Source organism: Telopea speciosissima, chromosome 3 (genome assembly GCF_018873765.1).
Source record: "Telopea speciosissima isolate NSW1024214 ecotype Mountain lineage chromosome 3, Tspe_v1, whole genome shotgun sequence".
Taxonomy (NCBI): domain Eukaryota; kingdom Viridiplantae; phylum Streptophyta; class Magnoliopsida; order Proteales; family Proteaceae; genus Telopea; species Telopea speciosissima.
The window spans coordinates 9,818,578-9,841,332 of record NC_057918.1 but is presented as its reverse complement, the minus strand read 5'-3'; the positions used below and the strand labels follow the sequence as shown (position 1 = coordinate 9,841,332).

At 40.4% G+C, this 22,755-nt stretch overlaps 1 protein-coding gene across 3 annotated transcripts in view; it reads left to right on the top strand.

Moving 5' to 3' along the window:
- The first annotated feature begins 863 nt into the window (after positions 1–863).
- The window catches only part of LOC122655826 (phospholipid-transporting ATPase 3-like), a 41,390-nt gene continuing 19,498 nt past the window's right edge, over positions 864–22,755 (top strand). The window contains exons 1-11 of one of the 3 annotated variants that reach the window (XM_043850183.1): positions 864–1,164; positions 5,516–5,581; positions 5,728–5,789; positions 7,852–7,933; positions 8,553–8,663; positions 9,253–9,330; positions 9,518–9,614; positions 15,465–15,571; positions 21,850–21,915; positions 22,356–22,477; positions 22,625–22,709. In XM_043850183.1, the coding sequence (XP_043706118.1) occupies positions 973–1,164; positions 5,516–5,581; positions 5,728–5,789; positions 7,852–7,933; positions 8,553–8,663; positions 9,253–9,330; positions 9,518–9,614; positions 15,465–15,571; positions 21,850–21,915; positions 22,356–22,477; positions 22,625–22,709 (1,068 nt within the window). In that variant the 5' untranslated portion in view covers positions 864–972. Of the gene's footprint in view, positions 1,165–5,515; positions 5,582–5,727; positions 5,790–7,851; positions 7,934–8,552; positions 8,664–9,249; positions 9,331–9,517; positions 9,615–15,464; positions 15,572–21,849; positions 21,916–22,355; positions 22,478–22,624; positions 22,710–22,755 lie in introns of all 3 variants that reach the window. The other 2 variants (XM_043850182.1, XM_043850184.1) reach the window with 2 other exon arrangements.

The window sequence follows — 22,755 nt, the reverse complement described above, 5'->3', positions numbered from 1 at the left end:
AATTTTTGGATATTTATTTTGAAAATATATTGAAGCTCTAGAATCAAAAATTATTACGTGTTTTTGTTTCTTTTCTGGACTAGAAATAGAATTTACTATGGGTTACCAGCATACTTTTTTGTCAAGAAATTTGTCCTAATAATAGAAACACAAAAAATTATTTCTAGAATAGAATCATGGTGCAGAAATAGAAGTGTTATCATGCAAATCTAAAGTCCCATTGGACAGTTAAACAGGATACTCATTATTGAAGATTCTAAAACACCGGTTGAAGATAGAGGTCTATTGCATTAGGTCTAAACCCGAGTCTTTTGACCGCTTTCGGTAAATCACTTTCCCTAGCGACTCGTAATAACTGACCCCATTCAAACATCGTCCTACGTGGAAGGGAGTCGGTTACCTACTTAACTTCCAGCAGAAGTAAAGCACTAGACAAAATGACGGTTGGACCAGTCATTATTTCGTCCTACGTGGCAAGCGCACGTTAGTGAGACATAAAAGCGCATATCCCGTAGATCGCATGACGACAAAAGATGGACCAAAAAGTACAAGGAAGAAGAATTATTAGGGAAAAGAAGGAGAATATGAAGAAAGAAAGGGGTTTAAAAGAAAATCGAACTAAATACGCGGTTACACAGATTAAAAGTGTTCATAGCGTATAAAAGCAATGGTTATTACTTGTTAACCATAACCATTTGCCACTGTACAAGAAAATCAAGAACTGTTGGAATAAAGATGCAGGCAAGGAAAGGGAGAAAGCCACTTCGCATCGTTCGCACATAGCAAAATTGTATAGTGTAGAGGAACGAGTTGAAGTATATCAAATCAATGGAAGGGAAAATGGAGAGAAACGTACACGAATCCCGTTAACTACTCTTCATCACTTGCTTGAGTTACTTCTCTCTCTTTCCCTTTTTTTTCGGTTGGTTTGCTTCGTCGATCTGTGTTCCGACAAAATTTGGATATCCCAAAATGGGTGGATGGGATAGGGTTAGGTCATCGAGGTCACGACTTACAGGAATAGGAGGAGGGTTCTCAAGGCTGCCCAACATGAACGAGCGCCAGTCTTCGTCTGTACGTCTAGGTCGGATCCAACCCCAGGCTCCTGATCACCGCACTATCTTCTGCAATGATCGAGAGGCCAACTTTCCCGTCAGATTCAAGGTTGGTTCCATTTAATCTCTTAACCCGATCCCATCTATGTTTTCCTTCTTCATTTTCGTGCGTTGGATATATTTTTTTTTTTGGTCGTTTTGGAGAGTTTGATAATTTTTTTGGCTGAAATGTGGACGAAATTGAAGGACAAGGAATTGAATTAATAAATGGTAACATGATTCAGATTTTCTATAGTAACTTGGATTTCTGAATACTAGTAGACAACTCTCCTGTTTACTAAGTCTAAGAACAATTGACAACTCTCACATTGTGAGTAAAGTTTTCTTAATGCACCTCTCTTAGGTAGGAGTGGTTGGTAAAACAAAGTTTTTCGTGTTAAAGACTTCATATATCGACTTATCAAGTTAGAATGATGTGAGTTTTATTTGGGTTGTTCTGCCAAGTAAGAATGTTGATCTTAATTCTAGTGAAAATTGTAATACAATATCTTGAGTCAGTTCTATTCAACTGAAAAACAAATAATTTTTCTTCATAATAAAAGGATCCATATTTAGTTCTTCTTAACTGTTACTTCAATGATCCAGTACTCTATAAAGTTTGAACTAATTAAAAAAATCAAATGCAACAAAATAAGGATAACTTGTTTGCTTCAGAGTAAGTTTTGTATCAGTGCTAATTATCAGATTGTGACAGAATGGGATGTTGGAAGAATTAATTGCATGGAAATTTTGGAACTGCAGGGTTTTTGTATATATTTTCATTTGACTATGGGTGAAAAACATCTGCTACTAAAAAAAAGAAAAAGTCAGTAATCCAACTATGACTAGGGTTTGAACTAACTACATCAGCAGCCAGCTTCAATATGCAAAGAAAGTATGCCTCATACTTTCTCAGAAAAATCAAAATTTCATTTCAACCTGACTAGCATTGTTGGGTCAAGCACATCATAACAGATGCAACATATTCACTTTCCAGAATCACCAAAGAGCAAATCCAATTGAAAATCTACCAAATTTTAGATTCAGCAACTAAACTTGACCATACGCCACTCCTAAATGTAGCATTTAAGTTGGCTGAGGATATGGCCATTGTTCATCCAGCTGCAGAGTATTTGGCCCACTTTTTTTATGAGGATGGAGATTCACCACTGCTTTGATGTTGAAGGCATTTTAATCTGGTTGTGGGTGGGATGTATCATTTCTTTTTGCCTGTGCTTGTTTATTTCTCCTTCAAAAAAAAAAAAAAGAAAGAGCTTATAGCAGGATGATCTGCCTTCCAGGCTTGAAGAACAGGTTATGTTCCTCTGGAAAGATCCATGACTGAGTGATTAAATCTCAAATCCATAACTTGAGTAATCTAACTCCTGAAAGGAAGGATGTCTGTTACAGCACATATGGAGTTTGGATAATAGAAGAGACAGTATCCAAACACTAACAGTAATCCTGGAACACTGAATGGCATGAGCAGCAGTTATAAAGTGGAAAAACTGAGGCCAAAATGGAGGAAAAACCTGGCTGTAGCCTGTAGAAACTCTCTCAATACCAATAAATAAATAAATAAATAAATATATATGGCAAAAAAAAAAAAATTTCCATAACTATGTGTAATCCCTCCTTGTCAACCACCCTTATAGTATCAATTATGGAGAGGCACCATGACCAAATGCATGAAAGGCATCTTAATCAAGGTGAATATGAATATTAAATTGTGGAAATTTGGAAAATTTCTGGCAGGACAGGTGGAATCATAGTTGTCAAGGCGTCCAGGTGCCTTGGTCGCCTAGGTGGACGCCTTGTTGGCGTCGCCATGTTTTTTTCCCCTCTCCAACGCCTTAGTTCGCCTAGACGCCGTGTCAACTATGGGTGGGATGGCAAAGCTCCTTTGCAGTTGCCTTTCCTAATCTGTACAGGATCACCTTTGGTAGAACTGTTATTTTGAGTAGTCTTTTGATGATTTGATCTGGTAACTGGCACCATGATCCATGAGTGGGGATCTGAGGCTGAACAGAAGGTTAAATAACTGGGAATTCCATCAGTCCAATAAATTCTCTGATTTGTTAAATGAAATGCCAACTTTCAGATTAATCCATCTGACCCTGATAGCTGGATATGGAAAAAAGCCTAAAATGGCCAGTTTACAGTCAACTCTGATCTATGTTGCAATCAATAATCAATTATCGAAGACTGAAACTGTCCTTGGTTCAAGATCTTAGGAAAATTTATGAAACCCAGTAAAGTGGGGCTTTACCGATAGATGGCATGTAAAAAAGGTAAGATCCTTACTGTGGATCAACTTATCTCTGGGGGCCTGAATTTCCCCAATAGATGTACTCTATGTGAAGCTGAGTTGGAGACTTGGAGTTTGCTTCTAACTTGCTGTATTCGTGCCCTTTCTCTTTGAAGGTTTTGGGGTCACAATCTGCAGGCTTTAAGACAAGTTTGGCTTTGTCCTGTTGACATTCTGAGGTTTCTCTCAAGTTGGAAAAGGATAAAATATGACTTCTTTGGGATATTTTGGTCATTGAGAAAATTTTGGAATAATAGTAGAAGAGTTTCTGATGGGCTTAAGAGAATGACACCGAGATCTTTTATCAAAACCCTTCATGGATTTATTTTAGGCTTCCACTTTGCAAGAGTGTAAAAATTACTGGTGGAAGGACTTTCCCACCAGATTTTTAGAACTGGCTGTCACACGTATGTCCTTGTTTGTATCTGGTTACCCTCTTTTCCCAGGAACTTGAACGATTGGGATTACCTTGGATAGATTGGTCGCTGCTGACTTTACGTAGTACAAGAATCCAGAAAGATCAGAAAGATAAAAAAAGTTTGGACACTGGATAGTTTTGGTATGTTCTCTGTCAAACCATATTAGATTCTCTGCAAGGCTTAGGTGTGCTAAAATTTTCTTTTAAGAAAGTTTGGGTTGAGGGAATGCCCTCCAAATCCAGTTTTTCATTTGAGACTGCTGCTCAGGATCACTATTGACCTCCTTATATCTAGAAGGGTTTTGCCTCCCAAATGTTTGCGTTCTCAGGCTCGGTGCTGCTGACTCAGTTTCACACCTTTTAATCCACTGTCCATTTCACTTTTGAAGTTTTTGCTGTTATTCTTGATGGCCCGGTCTATTATGGTACTGGAATTGCCAGATAATATCTCAAACAGGAAAGAAACTTTGTTCTTTTCTTCCATCTGTTCCTATTTGGTGTGTGTGGTTCAAAAGGAATGATAGAGTATTCCAAAATCGTGCAGAACCTGCATTTAAGATAGCGGCTGAGTCCAGAGAGTTACTCTTTGGGCTTCTATTTGTAGAGAGTTCTCTAATATGTCCATAGTTTACATCAGACATGAATTTTTTTCTTTCTCGTGTAATATTCCTGTTTTTTTTTTATAGACTTTGATATTGGAGCATTGTAAAGTCTATTGGGAATGGTTCTTTACATAGACTTTTGTAGCCTTTTTATGAAATTTGTTTTAAGTTATGATAAACAAAATTACAACTGGAAGGACTTGTGTGTGTCTGTGTGCGTGTTGTATAAGGGGCTTTTTGATGGTGTACAAATTAGCCATGTTTCCATAAAAAGTATGTATTCACCAAAAGAATAACAATGACATATTGACATCATATATTTATAAAGACATATGCTCCCACCGTTGTACTTAAAGCGACTTTGTTTACCAGACCAATAACACTTAAGACTTCTAACTTGTCCACGCCACTAACTCTACTTCTAACGTCTTAAAAAAGTCTACTCCTCTAGACTCCCCTTGCTTAATACAATCGATTTAAACTCTTCACCCTGGGTCCCACTACTAGCCACTTAGATAATATAAAAAATTAAAATTACAAAGCTTCCTTTTTAACTTAAAAACAATACGGTACAACCCAACCCATGCTAATACAGTATTCCTCTGTTGGAAATTCCATTCTAACAGCAGGTATGCTTCAAGCCAGCTTAAAAATCGGAGCTAGTGACATGGAATTAGGTTATGGTTCTGTTAGAACTAGAATTGGGGTTTAGTAAGAAACGACAGGGGTATTTTAGTAAGGTGGAAACTTGTGAGCAAATTATTAGGTTCAGGTATGAGAAAAGGGGTTGAGGAGGCTTAGAAGGGCACTTGGAGGATATACATTAAAGCTCTATCTATCTATATATAAATCTCATCATCTTTTGTCAATTTTAGTTTATGGCCTAGTCAATGATTTAGTAAAATGAAGGGGTCGAAAGGGACACTGCAATGCATGATATTTTTGCATTATTTTTATTTTTATTTTTTTTTCATAATTTTGGCCTGTAGGAGATTGCCCCTCATTCATGGACTGTCATATTTCTTGAGTATCGTTAGCTTTTGTTTGTTTCTTAAGTTCCTATGATGATGAATTTACTTTAACAATCTTTCAGGGGAACTCTATATCGACCACAAAGTATAACCTCCTTACCTTTCTGCCGAAAGGGTTGTTTGAACAGGTAACATGGTCTGAGCCTATGGGTTAAAGGAGGGTTGCTTTTAGGTTGCAAACTGTCAATTGGATCCCTGTTTTTCTTATACTCCTACATATGTGTTGTTCTTGTTTCATTCTCCTAAAATGTTTCCTTTCTGTTTATGTTGACAGTTCAGGCGGGTAGCTAATTTGTACTTTCTTATGATCTCTATCTTGTCTACTACTCCAATCAGGTATCTTGTTGGAGCCAATTTAGTTTCTTTTGAATTAATTCTTGTTTGGAAAAAAAATCATACACAAACATTTTTTATAAGGGAAATTATCCGTGCCACCCCCTGAGCTATCCTGTTATATTAATGCAACCCCACTAAGTATCAAAATATCAATTCTGGCCCAAAAACTAACGGGGTTAACTGAGTGCAATGCAATTGACTAAACTACCCTTTACACTAAAAACATAAACACCAAGGGCTTTTCCGTCAATAAGAAAATTAGAACTGGGTTTGAGAGATAAAAGCACAGCTGGCAACTTTATCATTTCGCGGCAAAACCTCGCCGCCGGCAAGAAAACAACCGCTGCAAAATTAGAGATCCCAAAGCCTATTCGGATTCTTCGGACAAGAAAACTCTATTTCGTTCGAAAATTTTCATAAAGAAACAAAATCTGAATCTGGTAGTCCAAATTCCTAGACTGAGAAATAAATGTGTCTAGAAACCGACAAAAATAGGATATGAAAAGAGAAGGAAAAGTGGAAACAGACCTTGGAAGATCTGTTGCTGTAGCTACTCATCCTTGAAATCCTTAGACCAGGAGAAGATGACGGCATTGTCGTCCAAGCTTGGAAATCCTTCTCAGAAATGTCGGGCGAACGAGCAACTTCAAGAGATATCGAAGAAGACTGAGAAGAGTGCGGCAGAGATAGAGTTTTCTTCAGCTTATTCCATGTACTCGCCATGGATAAACCAGAAATGAAGACAAAACGAAAGAAAGGAACCCAGTACCTGGATTCCTGGTTGAGAGACTGTTGTGATTGGAGACAGAAATTGAGGTTACTTTTCCTTTTTTCCTTATAATGGATTCCTTTCTATCTTACAAACTTCAACACATTAAGCACACAGCAGCTCAGCTGGTGATGACATTCAAGCTCCAACAGAGAAAATTCACCAGGTTTTGCAAGTGAGAGAAGAAGTTACCCCAAGATTTGAGGGTCCCACCATCAGTTAGTCAATGTCAAAATACAAGCCCTAGCATGGTGGCAGGGATCAGACTGCTTTCCTATTTATAGATGTCTGGCCATCCATTTCCCTCGTTACTCATTAACTTCATGGGCGGCCACCAAAACCTCTTCCACGATCACGGAATCCTCCATGGACGGCCGTTCTCTCAGGGTGGCTACGTGTGTCTGCCGCCTGTGGCACTCCTTCACTCGTCATGACTGGCTCTGGGAGAACATTTGCTTCTGCTACGTGTCCCCTCCACCTTACGACTGAGACCTGCGGTGGTGGCCCTTGGTGGGTATCGACGCCTCTACATGGTTTGCCTCCGCCCGCTCCTCATTCGCCTCTCTTCCTCCAGGTTGAGTCTGGATGGCGGCGGTGGCGGTGGCGGTGGCGGTGGTGGCCTGCTGTGGAAAACGAGGAGCGGGTGAGGAGCAACAGGGTGTGGACAAGAGACGAGGTGCAGCTCTCACTTTCCCTCTTCTCCATCAATTACTGTGAGAGATCGGTCTTGGGCAATTCTAATGAGACGAGGCTTCCTCCTCAACGTCAACGACGGTTGCAGAGGTGAGAGGTGACCAAGTGAGTGTGTGCAAGGGTGCAGAGGTTAGAGATGGGCAGCGGTGACTAGTTGCAGAGATGGGAAATAACATTCGTTCGACTGAGGAAGAAGAAGACTAATTTCAGTTGTTTTAATGGGAAGGGCAAAATAGTCTTTAAAAAAAAACTAACTTGCTGACATCACTAATTAACAGTTAAAACGCTAACCCCATTAGTTTTGGGCCAGAATTGATATTTTGGTACTTAGTGGGGTTGCATTAATATAATGGGATAGCTCAGGGGATGGCGCTGATAATTTCCATTTTTATAATGGGATTGTGTTTCATTATGAATTTATTTGCACACACATTTCTGTGTAGCAACAATTAAAATATGTTAATTGTTATTGTAGAATATTTTTCCTCCACCTAAACCAATATTGTTTGGAGAGAACCTTTTAATTATGGACAGAAGTGACTTGTAAGTGTTGTTTTGTATCTGGTATGTGGTTATGAAAAAATTGCTCTTTTGTGGCAGTCCTGTTCATCCTGTAACAAATGTGGTACCATTGAGTCTTGTGCTTTTCGTCTCACTTGTAAAGGAGGCTTTTGAGGACTGGGTAAGTAATATAAGCTACTACACTTTCTGAATTGTGTTTTTGCCCAAATAATATTGCTATTATTGTTTTTCTTTTACGAAAAAGGTTTCTGTCACGTACAATGCTGGAAACTATCCTGCAATGACAGCCATAAGTGCCATGTGGGAGTGGCTGTTGGTCAATTGGATTGATAGTGAATTCCCTGAATGGTCCATGTGTCAAATTTGGTGACCCATCTCAGACATACAGCCCACCATGTTGGGGGCTTTTCACCTTGTTTTTCCAGTTGTCCCTGTTCTTCCAATGGTTCCAAATTTATTTGAACTTTAAAAAAAATTATATTGACATGTGGAGAAGTCATTATTCTGGAAATTAAGACATGACTGTTAATTACCTGTTCAGCTTCTCTAGTATTTGAGCCCTATGAATTGCCACTTGGCAGTTGTGCCAAAAACCTGACCCCTTTCTTTTTAATTGAGAAAAAAATATTTCCTTAAAAAATAACAAAGAAGCAAAAAATTTTGAGCCACAGGGTTTAATTGTGGTTCCATCTTTGTTGCGTATTTTAGATACTTTGCTCGTTTCAGAGTAAAATAATTATTTGTAGTTGATTGTTTCTTTTCCTTATTCTGTAAAACAGAAACGTTTACTTAATGATAAAGTGATCAATAGTAGTCCCGTAGATGTTTTGCAAGGCCAGAGATGGGAAAGTATACCTTGGAAGAAGCTGCAGGTTGGGGACATTGTTAGAGTAAGTTATCTAACTTTTTCTTACCCCCCGCCCCACCCCCCTTTTATATCATTTGATGATGTACAAGGTGGGACACCAAAATTTTTCTTTTGGGGATTTGCTAATAGCATGATGTTTTTGATGTCTTAGGAGATACGTACTATGTTTAAAAGAAGTCTTTTATTGGATATATCTTTTTGGTCATCCGTTCATAGATGAATTGGTTGTCTAATTATGTGTAGTCCATTGCAATTTTTTTTTATTAAGTCACAGTCTTTATTTATGTGGGAAAAAGAGAAGAGAGCGCCCCCGCCCCCCCCCCCCCCCAAAAAAAAAAAACTTTAGAAGGACTAGAAAGGCTTTATAAAAGACTGTCTACATGAAAAACTAAGTCCAGTCCCTTCTCATCTCATAATGTGAAGAACCATGGACACTTCATATATAGAACCTTTACAAATAGTGGCACATACAGTCTTGGGCTTGCGTGTGTGGGAATATATAATAACTACTTATTCATTGGTCTGTTACGTGTTTCAAACTGCTATGTACTTCTATTTCTTAATCATTACTTAAGCTTATAGTATGAATCTAATTGTTGCATTGGTAGCAGGTTAAGAAGGATGGGTTCTTTCCTGCTGATGTACTGTTCCTTGCCAGTTCAAATCCAGATGGTGTCTGCTACATTGAGGTTCTTTCTCATTATCTTTACTGCTGAGCTTCACTGGATTTTTGCACTGCTAAATTAAACACTCTTCTTACCTTATACAAAGAAAATCTGAGTATTTGGGTTCTGCTGTTTTGGTTTCAACTCTCCCTGTGTGTGTGTGTGTGCACATTCACACTTGTGGCATGCTCCCCCCCCCCCCCTCTCCCAGACCGCAAATCTTGATGGTGAGACGAATCTGAAGATCCGAAAAGCACTGGAAAGGACTTGGGATTACTTGACTCCTGAGAAAGCATCTGAATTTAAAGGTTTAATCTTCTATAATTACTCACCATGTTGCATTAAGTTTTTGTGGACCAGAATTTTAGATCGCAATCATTCTTTAGTTTTTTTTTTTTTAAATAACGTCTAATTTATAAAATGTGATAACTGTCTTAATGTCATTTTTTTCTTCTTTTTCCTTTTTATTGTCTGAATATTCAGGAGCTAAGACCATTCCAATGCCCCCTTTCGCCACACATAAACTGAACCTACAATTAGGATAAGCACGAAAATTAAAGCTTCTATAAATACAGATAGACCCAAAAGGTACAGAATATATTTGCACTGTCACCATCTTCGAATAAAGTATTTTCTACAGTAGCATCATGAATAGCTGATGCAGGTCTGAAGTAATGTAGTCCTAGAATAGGTGATAATCCTACTAGGAGCCAATTGGAATCAAGCTTTGGTCAAGCCTGTTGTTTAGGGCTGATTTGGGGCTGTTTTAGGGCAAAATTAGGGTTTAGGATGGAAATTTGGGAATGGGGTTTATAGGGTTTTAATCTGCAGGTTTAGAGGGTCATTATGGTATAAAAATATCTGAATTTGAATCAGTTTTAATTTCCTGCAGAAATTAGGGTTAGGGTTTCGGGTTCTAAAACTAAGGAAAATAGCCAAAACTAGGGTTTTTAATGGGGGTTTAGGGCTAGGCTTGGGATCGAGTTTAGGGCACTGTGGGAGGGAGGTTCGATCCTAATATGGGCCTGTTTTGATGGTCCGAAGTGGGAGATCTGTAATTTTAGGGTTTAATGGCTAATGGAACTTTTTACAGAAATTAGGGTTGGAGTGATGGGAAGGGGCAGCAACTTGGGTCGAGTAGGGATGGTGTTGAGGGGAGGCTATGGTCAAAATTTGGATGGCTTCTGATAGGTAAGCAGATCTGGACAGAACTGAGATTCAGATCTGGGCAGAATGTAGCAGTCTAGGGTTTATGAGAAATAGGACAGAAAAAAAAGGGGATCGATTGGGGAAGGAAAGAAAGGATAAAACAGAAAATTAAAACCCAAACTTACACTGGATTCCTCCGGCAGCAGCTTGGATTGTTGAAGGATGAAACCACCTTCAACATAGGGATCCTCCCAGCCGTCACGGCGTAAGGAGTCGCAGGATTCCACCCACCCTTCCACCTTGATAAGCCCACAAGGATGCACACACTCTTGGAGAGCAAGGAGCAGCAAGCAGCCAAAAAAATCTCTTTTTTTAAATTCAAATCTGTTCTGGGGGAGCCTCCCACGATTCCTTTATTTATAATTAAAGGCCTAAGCCAAATCCTAATACAATCTAATCTCCTCCTCACTTAAATCGTGGAAGGGATCTAATCAAATTCAAATTACTAATTTAAAATACTAAAATGTCCTAACTACCCCTACTAACTTAAAATAAAAGAATCTAACTTAAAAACAACTAATTAAAAGAAGATTCCATATTAGCCAATAAGATAAAATAACCTATTAACCAATAGGAATACTTCACTTAAATTAGACCCATTGAACCAATTGGATGCAACCAAATCTAAACCGGTTCAATCTAAAAACATAAAAATAACTAAGTATTTGGCTAATCCCGTATGCAACCTAAGTACCCCTAGTTTAGGCTCATTAAAGTGGCCTAATACATAAAAAAACCCTTGGGAACAAAGGCCCAACATGGATATAACCCAACCTTAGGCCTATTTCTAAAGAAATAAGCCCTATTTGGTGATCATTCTACATCAGACTTATGTTCAAAAGAAGAAGAAGAAGTCCATGCTGTCCAAGTAATGTTAGTGTTAGTATTTTCTTGGTTTTTATTTTAATGTAATACTCATGTGGCTACTTACGCCAAGATTTATGTATGAGGGATGAGTAAATTTGTGACCTATTAAATGGAGATCGGTCGTGTAGAAATGACCAGGACGAGTACATTATGTATCAAGATGCCACACGCCATAGATACATACGAAATGTGAATGTGGCGGAAATTAAAGAAGCCTTAAGAAAGATGAAAGCAGGCAAAACACTAGGCCCAGATGAGATCCTGATTGAAGTGTGGAAAAACCCTAGGAGGTTGTGGGGTATATTGATTAACCAATTGTTTAACAGAATTATGACTATAAGGAAGATGCTAGATGAATGGAGGAGAAGCATAAAAAATAAAGGTGATATCCAAAGCTGCAATTTCTATAGGAGCATAAAGCTAATGAGCCACACTATGAAACTTTTGGAGAAGGTTATTGAAGCCCGTTTGAGAAGAGAGACTCATATCTCAGTGAACCAATTTGGCTTTATGTCAAGAAGATCCACGATAGAAGCTATCTACTTATTGAGGAGGCTTATGGAAAGATATAGAGATAGCAAGAAGGATCTCCATATGGCCTTTATTGACCTAGAAAAAGCCTATGACTGAGTTCCTAGAGATTTAATCCTCCATGTCTCAGTAAAGAGGGGTTTCGAGTAAATATGTGGATATAATTAAAGATATCTATGAGGGCATGGAGACTAGTGAAAGATCTGTGGAAGGTCAAGGCAAGGAATTCCCAATTACGATTGGGTTACATCAGGGACCAGCCTTAAGCCCTTATCTATTTGCGCTTATCATGGACGACCTAACCAAGAGCATTCAAGACGAGGTCTCGTGGTATATGCTCGTCGCCGATGATATCGTTTTGGTGGATGAGACAAAAGCAGGGATTAACGCTAAACTAGAGTTTTGGAGATCAATCTTTGCAACAAGAGGCTTTAAGATTAGTAGAACGAAGACAGAGTATATGATGTGTACTTTTAGTCATACTATGATGGACACTGACATTGTGCGAATTGAGGAAAGAGAGATACCGAAAGTGACTATTTTAGATATTTGGGGTCAATCATAAATAAAGAAGGTGACATAGAGGATGATGTTTCACAGAAGATTAAAGTGGGATGGATGAAGTGGAGAGGTGTGTCTAGTGTGCTGTGTGACCGACATATTCCTTTAAAGCTTAAAGGCAAGTTCTATAGGACTGTTATACGACTGGCTATGATGTATGGGGCAGAATGTTGGGCAGTTAAGAAATGTCATATTAAGAAGCTTTGTGTAGTAGAGATGAGGATGTTAAGATGGACGTGCGGAAAAACTAGGAAGGATAAAGTAAGGAATGATCATATTAGAGCTGACTTGGGAGTTTCTCCAATCAATGACAAACTCCGAGAGAGTTGTTTGAGGTGGTATGGTCATGTTCAACGGAGGCCTAGGGACGCCCTAGTAACGAGGAGTGATATCCCAATTGAAGGAGCTAAGAGAGTTAGGGGTAGGCCTAAAATAACCATAGGAGAAGTGAGGAAGGACATGCATAGTCTAGGTCTTGTACCAAGTATGACCTCGGATAGAGCCTATTGGAGGGCAAGTATCCACATAGCAGACCTCATTTCGCTAGGATTATCCTAACTTGCTGGATTGTGCGTCTTTCCTCTTACTTTTATCTTTCATCTTTCCCTTTCCTATTTATTTTCTACTTCTCGTTTGTCAAATTTCCATTTTTCATTTCATATCTCATTTCCCTCTCCTCATTCCCTTTTTTTGTATTATACTTCAGTTTTCCCTACTTTGTTTTGTTTGGATCCATGTAGCCGACCCCATTAAGTTGGGATAAGGCCGAGTTTGTTGTTGTTGGTAGTCAGACTACTTAAAGGTCACATGACCTTGTTTTTTATTTGAATTGGTTTTAGTAGTCATGTGACTTTTAAGTTGTCATGTGACAACTTACTTGTCCCCTCATAGAATCGGTTAGGCTATTTCTAGGCTATTTAGCAGTCATGTGACTACTTAAATTAGTTACATAACCTTCTAATTGCTGGCTATGTAATAAGAATCGGCTAGGGGGCTTCTTAGTCTCCTAGGCTGAATAGGAGTGTGGCCTTATGGCCTATATAAATAAAGTAATTTTCGTGGGGGCTCGTTCATCCCACAATTTGAAAAAGAAACTCTCTCAAAGCTGCTAATTTTCTGTCCATTGCTGAAAATTTGTCTTCCGTTTGATCAAGGTTGACGGAATCAGTGTTTGATATGATTGACACCTTGCAGTGGGAATCCTGGGTGGTTTGATTTGGTTACTTGTTTCTCCTTTGCTGTTAAATTCAAGTTCTAGTTTCAAGAATTTATTTTACATCAACAAAGTTCTGTTCAAGTTTGTTCTTCAATCTATAAGTAAGTGTGAACCTGAATCAAACCCTATCCATTCTCTTCTTCTCCTCTAGACCACCCATAACCTGCCCAGCATATCCTAACCATCTGAACATTACCAAACCTTGACCAAGTGTTCCTCCAGGAAGACTCGATCCAAACCTGATCCTATTCTGCCCACTCTAACCCTAGAATCTCCACTCATCTCTCTTTCTAAAACCTAATCCTAAGTCCCTAACTTAACCAACCTTTCTGTCGATTCTGTTCAGAAGTCTTAGACTGGTTATTTGTTAACGAGACCTTCACTGGAAGACTCCCCTACATCAACTTACCCTAACCCTGACATCAAATCCTAAATTCCACTAAACCCTAACCCTAAATTTGACTTTTCCCCCTTAATTTAACTCTTAACTGTATTACCCTTTGAAGAACAGATCCTGGTTTTGGCTTCTAGGTTGATTATTTTCAATCTAGGTCTATTAATAGCGCATAGCAGAGCAGCACCCAATACTCCATACTTGCTTTTCTTCTTACCTGATTTCAGAGGATATCAAACCCTGCAGATCATTGGCCCATGGGTATGATAAAGAAGCTAGGTTTGACGAATAGGCATAAAATCAGTCTTCTGTAATTGAGGGTTAATTTCAGGAAATCATATCCTAATCCTTTGGCTTCTGCATGATTTTAGGTTACTTGGATAATTTCTTAATCTTGGCAAATTTCACGACCATGTTATAGGCTCAAAAACAGAGCCAATGAATTGACCATCATACATCAATAAGGTCAGTAATAGGCTTTGTAAACTCAGCTGATTGCAGAACTTAAAAAGAGCAAGAAAGGCTGAATTTTTGAAGAAAATCTAAGAAATTCCTGATACCAGGGGAAAAGTTGCAGTTGTCGTATATAACTAGTTAGTTGCTATTCTGCAAATTTTTTACACTAATCTTCTACTTGCTATAATTATGATTTCCCAACTATTCAAGATTGTGGGTATGGGAATAAAGTATCAGGCAGCAACGAGGACCAACCAAGGATGTAAATTCTTTATTGCAGGGAGGGAAGAAAATATCAATATTCAACCAAGAAAATCTGATGCAGTTTATCTTCCTCTTCTCTTTACATGCATAGCTATGGACTCCCAAAGTATCTAATCCTACTGAGAGTGCAACTTGACTCAACCTCATCTCGCTCCTAGAACTCAAGACTCCTACCTTGGCCCAAATAAATAAGAATATTCTCTTGCAATAAATTTTTAATCCAATAAAAATGGAAAGACTGGAGTTAGTAGAAATAGGTAATGCTCATTTCTATTAAAATAACATATGTAGTATTTACTAAAATCTGGTTGAAAAATCTTAGATAATATCATTCTTTGCTGGTCCGAGGCTTTGACAGGAAAGGTCACTCCTCTGCTGCTCTCATGAAAATTGACAATGCGTAAAGCCTTTGATTCTCTAAGTCTGAGATGGGACTATATTGTCTCTTTCATGAACAAGATAGGATTAAATGGTATAATAGTATGAAATATGCAATATATGATAAATTTTGATACACTGAATTTGATAATGTGGCTTATCTGGCATAGTTTCTATGTCCTTATTGCATGGATCTTAATCTTATTATCCTGATACTTGCTAATTCATCTTCTTTTATTTGCCTCCTTGTTTTCCTTATAATGATTCTTATCTTGAATGCAGGGGAAATACAATGTGAACAACCAAATAACTCATTGTACACTTTCACTGGCAACATCATTATCCAAAAGCAAACATTGCCCCTTTCTCCAGATCAATTATTGTTGCGAGTATGATTTAATCTCTCTTTTTCCCTAAAGCATTATTGAGGCTCAAACAACTATGCATGCCTATTTTAATAAAAAATGTTTAAAGCCATCCATTTCTGCTTTTCTTGATGCTTGGATATCATGTTGAAAATATATGCATCAGTCCCTTTATCTTGCCACTGCTGAGGGAGCATTTGGTATAACTTCTCTTAAGTGATTCTGAAGGGTTTTTTATTCTTCTGAGCTATTCTAACTAGAATTGCATTTGGTAACAATTTGATTTTATTTTTTTCGTCTTCTGGAGTTTTTTTTTTTTTTTTTTGGGTGAATAAATAAATTCATTACTAGAGGAAAAAGAAAAAGAAATACAGGAGACCCCAAAAGGGGAAAAGAAAGAAAAGGACAGCCAACCCAAGCTTAGCTAGGGGAGTCCAAAGCAACAAAAGAAACATTTTGAAGGCCCCAGGAAACAACAATGGGCCTGTTCCTTGGGGTATCTAAACACTGAGAAGGAGGAACAAAAGATAACTTTGCAGAAATTTCAAAGGAAATGGAATCCCAAATCTGCCGGTAAGATCGAGAATTGGAGGTCCATTTGCTGACATTACGCTCCATCCAAATATGGTTGAGAGTAGCACAAAAAGCCAATTTTCCCACAAAATCACATAAGGAGGAGCCAGCAAAGGACTTGTCAATCCACATCCATTCTCTTGAGAAAGGGAGGATTCATCTCTGGGAAGGCCAACACTTGGAGAGGATATCCTTCCAGATAGCTTTGGTGGTGGGGCACTCAAAAAAGAGGCGATTCAAGTCTTCATCATTGTTCCAACAGAGGCAGCAAGTAGGGGACACAGGGATCTGTCGGCTGCGAAGAAAAGCTTGAGTTGGGAGGCAGTTGTTGAAGATTCTCCAGGCCGTGAAGCAATGCCGAGGGATGTGGTGCTTGAACCAAATTAGCTTGTGCCAAGGGACTACTGGGCCTTTTAACCGAATAGAGTTCCAAGCCACTTTGGAAGAGAATAAGCAGGGATTGTCTGGCGACCAAGTAACACAGTCGTCTCTTGTCACAGGCCTTCTGGGAATAGACAAGAGATCATTCCAAATAGGAGCAAGAGCAGGGACATGGGAGGGAGGAGCCCAACCAACAAGATCAAGAATGTTGGCCACCAAGGAGAACCTATGAAGACCTGAGGCATAAATGGTTCTCGGAGTGACCAAGTGAAGAAGGATTCCCCTTGGGTGCCAATTATCCAACCAAAGGTAAGTAGAGAGACCATCTCCAATCTGAGAGCGGATGGCCTGATGGACCAGCTGGCGGCAAGAGAGGATTTTGCGCCAGACCCAAGAGGCATCAGAAGAGTTTGAGGTTAGTCCAAATGGAGTTTTGGCGGAGAGGCCCCGAATAGATCCAATCAACCCAAATGCTTTTCTTCTTTGAGGCAACCTTCCAAATAAGCTTAATGATACCCGCTGTATTCACTTCTTTGATTCTTCTGATGCCTAAACCTCCTTCTTTCTTTGGGAGGCAAACTGCAGCCCAGCTAAGAGGATGAAGGAACCGAGAGGAGTCTGTACCCTTCCAGAGGAAGGAAGCCATGAGAGCTTCCAAGGACTTGATAATGGAATGAGGAAGGCCATAGATACCTGACCAGTAAATGTGCGATGCCTCCAGAACTGATCTGATAAGAACCAACCTGCCTACACATGAGAGAAGCTTGCCTTTCCAAAGCTTAAGTCTTTTCCGGATCAGATCTAACATGGGGGTGCAGTGGTGGGCAGAAAGCCTAACTGGAATGAGAGGGAGCCCTAAGTATTTTATAGGCAGCCTACCTTCTAAGAATCCAGCTTTTCCAAGGAAAGCAGCCTTGTCAGACTCTGAGACCCCAGCAAAAAATATCAGAGACTTAGAGGGGTTGATGCGAAGACCCAAAAGCTCGTTGAAATGCTGCAGGCATAAAAGGATAGGCTCTAGGGAGGCAATGACCATCTTAGTCATAACCTGAGCAATAAAGTCCCACCTCAGAGAATCAAAGGCCTTGTGGATGTCAATCTTCAAGAGGAGAGAAGGAGAGTGATTTTTCCTGTCAAACCCTCTAACAATATCATTACAGAGGAGGATGTTGTCAGAAATATTCCTGCCAAGGATGAAAGTTGTTTGATTATCGCTAACCAAAAGATCCACAACATTTTTTAGTCTTCGGGCAAGGATCTTGGCAATAAACTTGTAGAGCAGGTTGCAGAGAGCAATAGGCCTGAAGTCGGACATGGCAGTAGCACCTTCCTTTTTCGGGATGAGACAGAGGAAAGTGTGATTTGCCCCTTTGATTTGAGCAGGATTGAAGAAGAAGCTTTCAATGGCAGCAATGAGATCGGGCTTGATAATATCCCAGGCAGCTATGAAGAACCCCATACTAAAACCATCAAGCCCCGAAGCTCCATTGGCTTTGAGGGAGTGAATAGCTTCCACAATTTCATCTTCTTTCAGAATGGAGCTCAAAGAAGCATGGCAAGCTGGGTCAATGAACTTGTTGATCAAATGGTTTGGAATGGGATAAGTATCCTCTTGAGAGCCTGAGAAAATGCCTTTGAAGTGCTGAACTGCCAAGTCTTTAATATCTTTGACTGTATTGACAATAGAACCATCCAGATGAGCGAGCTGCACAATGGAATCAGCATTTACTCTAGCTTTCACAGACCGGTGGAAATAAGCTGTATTTGAGTCACCCAAGTCAAGCCACTTGATTCTAGATTTTTGTTTAAGGAAGCTTTCTTCTCTAGGCAGTAAAGATGAGAGATGACCGGAAACCTCTTTCTCTTCAGTAGCAAGCAAGTCATTTAGAGCATCAGATTGCAGCCGAATCTGAATAGAAGCAAGCCTTTCTTTGCACTCAGCAACTTGGAGGGAAATATTGCCAAAAGTGTTGATATTCCAATCTTTAAGAGCAGCCTTGACATTTTTGAGCTTCTTGGAGAAAGCTATGAGGGGGTGGAGAAGGCAAAAACAGGCTTATTCTAGGCTTCTTGGACAACCGGCAAGAAGGTTTCATGAGAGGACCACATGTCAAAGAACTTGAACGGTTTGGGGCCAAAGGAGGTGAAAGGTTGAATATCAAGAGAGATGGGGGAGTGGTCCGAGATGTCCGGATTGTCAAAAGTTGCATGAGAGGAGGGGAAAGAGGATAACCATTCTTCATTGGCAAGCACTCTGTCAAGCTTGCAAGCAATATGGTTTAAACCAGCCCTTTTATTACTCTAGGTAAGGGGAAAACCAGACCATCTAAGATCGTTGACTCCAATATCTTCAATGCAATCATTGAATGAATTCATAGCTTCCAAATCAGGCTGCTCACCTCCCTGCTTTTCATGGCTGTAACGAATGATATTGAAATCACCACCTAGCCCCCACGAATGGGAACCAATTTGAGAAGCCAAGCTCCTAAGATCAGACCATAGAGAACTCCTTTGCAGAGGGCAGTTCAGAGCATAGACCACTGTGAAGTGAAAGGAAAAATGCCCCAGACAGTTCGAAAAATTGGTGTGTAGAAACTGGGAGGAGGAAGAAGAGAGGGAAATGGAAATTTTTTTCGGATCCCATAAGATCCAAATGTGACCATTAGAGTGATGGGAGTAGTTGGATAAGAGAGACCAACCAGGGGCAATGGAGGTACTGATTTTTTGAGAATTGGGCTCTTTGATGTGAGTTTCCAAAAGGCAGCAAAAACTGGACCAAGAAGTGCAAATGCGGGAGCGCACAGTAGAGTGCTTCAAGGGAGAGTTGAGCCCTCGTGTGTTCCAAATAAAACCACGGATCATTGGGGAAGGGGGAGAAGAGGCAGCGAAGACTCGATGAGTCGAGTCAGAGTAGCCTGGGATCTAGTTTCATTGTGGTGGCGTCGCCTATAAGAGCTTCCAAAGGGAGGGGCAGGCGAAGAGGGAGGAGGTAAGATTTTACGGGAAACCAGAGTGTTGGAGGATCGAGTTTTTCCGGGTAAGGAAGAAGCCGGGTTACCCTGGATAGAAGGGGATCCAATCGGGTGAAGAGAACCCAACCCATTGCCAAAAGCAGGAATGGTAGAAGATGAAAAAGAACCTGGCCCAGAAGTGGCCGGCGCCAAAATAAGCCCACCAGTCTCACACAAAGGAAGAGAGTCAAAAGTTGGGGGTCCCACCAATGATGACTCAGTAACGGCAGGATTCCCAATATTTAGCATCGAAGGAGTCAAAGCCTTCCCTTGAGTGGGAGGAGAAAAAGGGAGTAGAGCGTCTGTAGTAGACGAAACCTCTACAACCACACCAAAACTCAGTTGATCCATTGGCAACGTAGCATTGGGAGCAGCAACAACAGCATCAGAGCTAGGAAAGGAAAGATCTGCAACAGGGGATGCCATCATACAAGATCTGCTACGAGGAAGGGACTTGAACTAGAGATTTTCTAGGCAGGGGAGCAGATCCGTATCATCGTCAGGCGACAAGATGCTGAATCTGTTCTGACCATCAGTCCAAGGAGTCATCTTTGAAAGGGATTGGTCCTTATGGATCTCCTGTGCCTTCTTCGTCCATCTCTGATTCCGGCGCCGGAGCCTGGTTCGAGACCTACCACGGGAAGTAGGCCTCCCGACAGAAGTGCAATTTTGCACCATCCTCGTCGAATCACGAGCAGGAGACAGGGCAGCGACAACCTCAGGAGAAGTCTGAGCACCAACAACTGAGAGAAGTGGAGGTTCACCAGTAGCCGGGCCATCACCAGAGGAGGGCTTCGCCTTCGGAGTGCACAGATGGGAGTCATGACCGAAAACTTTGCAGACCAGGCAATGCGGAGGCTACTAGTCATAATGCACCTCCTGCTCGAATGAGTAATCATCTCCTTCACTCACGGTGATGAAGGAAGGTAAAGGGTCCTCCGCAGAAACCTCAACATAAATCCTAACAAAGGCCAGGCAATCCTTGCGCATAGTTCGAACATCAGAAAACAGAGGCTTACCCAGAACAAAGCCGATGGAGCTAAGTCCATCAGAGCACCAATAATGGAGAGGCAAGCTCGGGAGAGAAATCCACAGAGGGATCAAGGAGAGGTCCACACGGCAAAGCTGCAGCTGACGATGCCATTGACGCAGGAAAATAAGCTTCTTTCCTACCAGCCAAGGCCCACCTTCAAGGGCACGAACCTTATCGAGGGAGGAGGAGAACTTGAAGATGAAGAACCCGTTGTCAAGCAAGTAGGTATCTAAAGATCCCTTTGGGCACCATTGCTTGGAGAGGGACAGTTTGACGATGTGGAAGGGAGGTCTAGGACCCAGAAAGTTGCCAACAAGGCAGTCCTCCCAGAGCTTGGCTTCAATATTCAGAAGGTCAGCAGGGCACACAGCAACTTTCGAAGAACCAGGAAGGGGGGACGAAATGCAGGGGCAGTCCGTCAGAGTGAGGAGAGATTCCGGCAACAAGTCTAGCATTCCAGGTGGCAGGCTGAGAACCAGCAGGGGGAGAGGAAGGGGACGGAGCAAGGGGGGGTCAACATTCCCCAGGCAAAAGGAGCCAGCAACAGGGAAGGTCAGGCCTGCCGGGAACACCGGCAGGGAAGGGAAGAGCTCACCATGAACCGGCAGGGAAGGGAAGAGCTTCAGGTGCTATCTGATGCCATCATATAGAAGAAATGTTATGTCCCAAGGGAGAGAAAAGAATGTGAATCTCTTTTCATGTCTTTCGCGAAAGAACAGAGAAAGAACAAGTGGTCTCTTGCCATATGTTTTTCTTTTTATTTTATTTGGGGAGAGGAGTTGAAAATCTTTTGCTTTTCATTCTGCGAATTTCTTCTTCATCTTTTGTGTGGATCATTTACTGTAAGAATCACTTGTAAAAGTCAAAAGTGATTCCCAAAAGAATCACTCTAGAAAAGTAGAACTAATACTAAACTAAAGGCTGGTCAAGTTTTAATTTTCTGCTTTGATGCTGTTGTCTTCCATTCCATTCTGCATCCCTGCATGACATGGTGTCCGTTCCCACTGCCTCTTGTTGCAGAGCATGGAGATTGCTTGTCTTGATTTGCATTGCCGTAACATGATTTGATTTCATGTTAGTGATCCTAGAGAGATCTGTTCTCTTCCTTATAACAGTTAATTTTCTCTCAAAACAGTGAAACACCCATTTGGGGGCTATTATACAACATTTTTCACTTTTTCATTCTAGTAATAGACATATATATGCTACTACTTATTTTCCATTTTATATTTGAAGCTTCCATCTTAAGGCTTCTTTCTTTCATCTTAAAGCTCTTATCAATGCAACTCATGTTATCTTTTCAGGGATGCAGTCTCCGAAATACAGAGTACATAGTTGGGGCTGTTATTTTTACTGGGCATGAAACAAAGGTGTGCTTTCTTTCCAGCTGCTGCCATGTGGCTTCCCTTAAAAATTCCTTGCCCCCCCCCCCCCCTTTTCCCTTCTTGATCCTTGTGTGCATATACAGCATGGTGTGATCAATTTCTTTTTGGTTTTGGTGAATGAACTTCTAATCATTGCATAAAGAGATTCTGACAAACTAATGCCATCTGTTATTGTTTTACATCGATCTCGGGGCCTATTGTTTAGGCTCGTCTCTTTTTCCCTTGGTTTTCCATTTCCTAAATAAAACACTAAATAAATGCTCGTGTAAAATTCTTGTCGTGATGTGTTTTCATGCACATTTTGTGTCCAACCAAGCCTTTTCTGAACTACTTGGGGTTGGGTAGGAAAACCATGCTCTCAGCAATTTCCATTCTCCTTTGTGCCATAACTTTCTTATTGTATGTCTTCATGGATTAAATGTCAGGTTATGATGAATGCCATGAATGTTCCTTCCAAAAGAAGTACGTTGGAGAGGAAACTTGACAAGCTTATACTCGCTCTCTTTGGTACTCTCTTCTGTATGTGTCTCATTGGTGCCATTGGCAGGTGTGGTAATTTAAAAGTTTAATCTCTTTTGTGATTGTAATGCTTCTTTTAACAATTATTGTCAAACACCTTGCACATTTTGCCAACTATTTGGATTCTCTTAAAGTCTGGAAGTAACCCAGTTTTCTTCTTGATTGAATTCTACAGTGGTGTGTTCATAAATCGCAAGTACTACTATTTAGGTCTTGATGAAAGTGTGGAAAATCAGTTCAACCCCAACAACAGATTTGTCGTATGTATCACTTATGCTGACAACTGTATTCTCTAAAATATGTTCA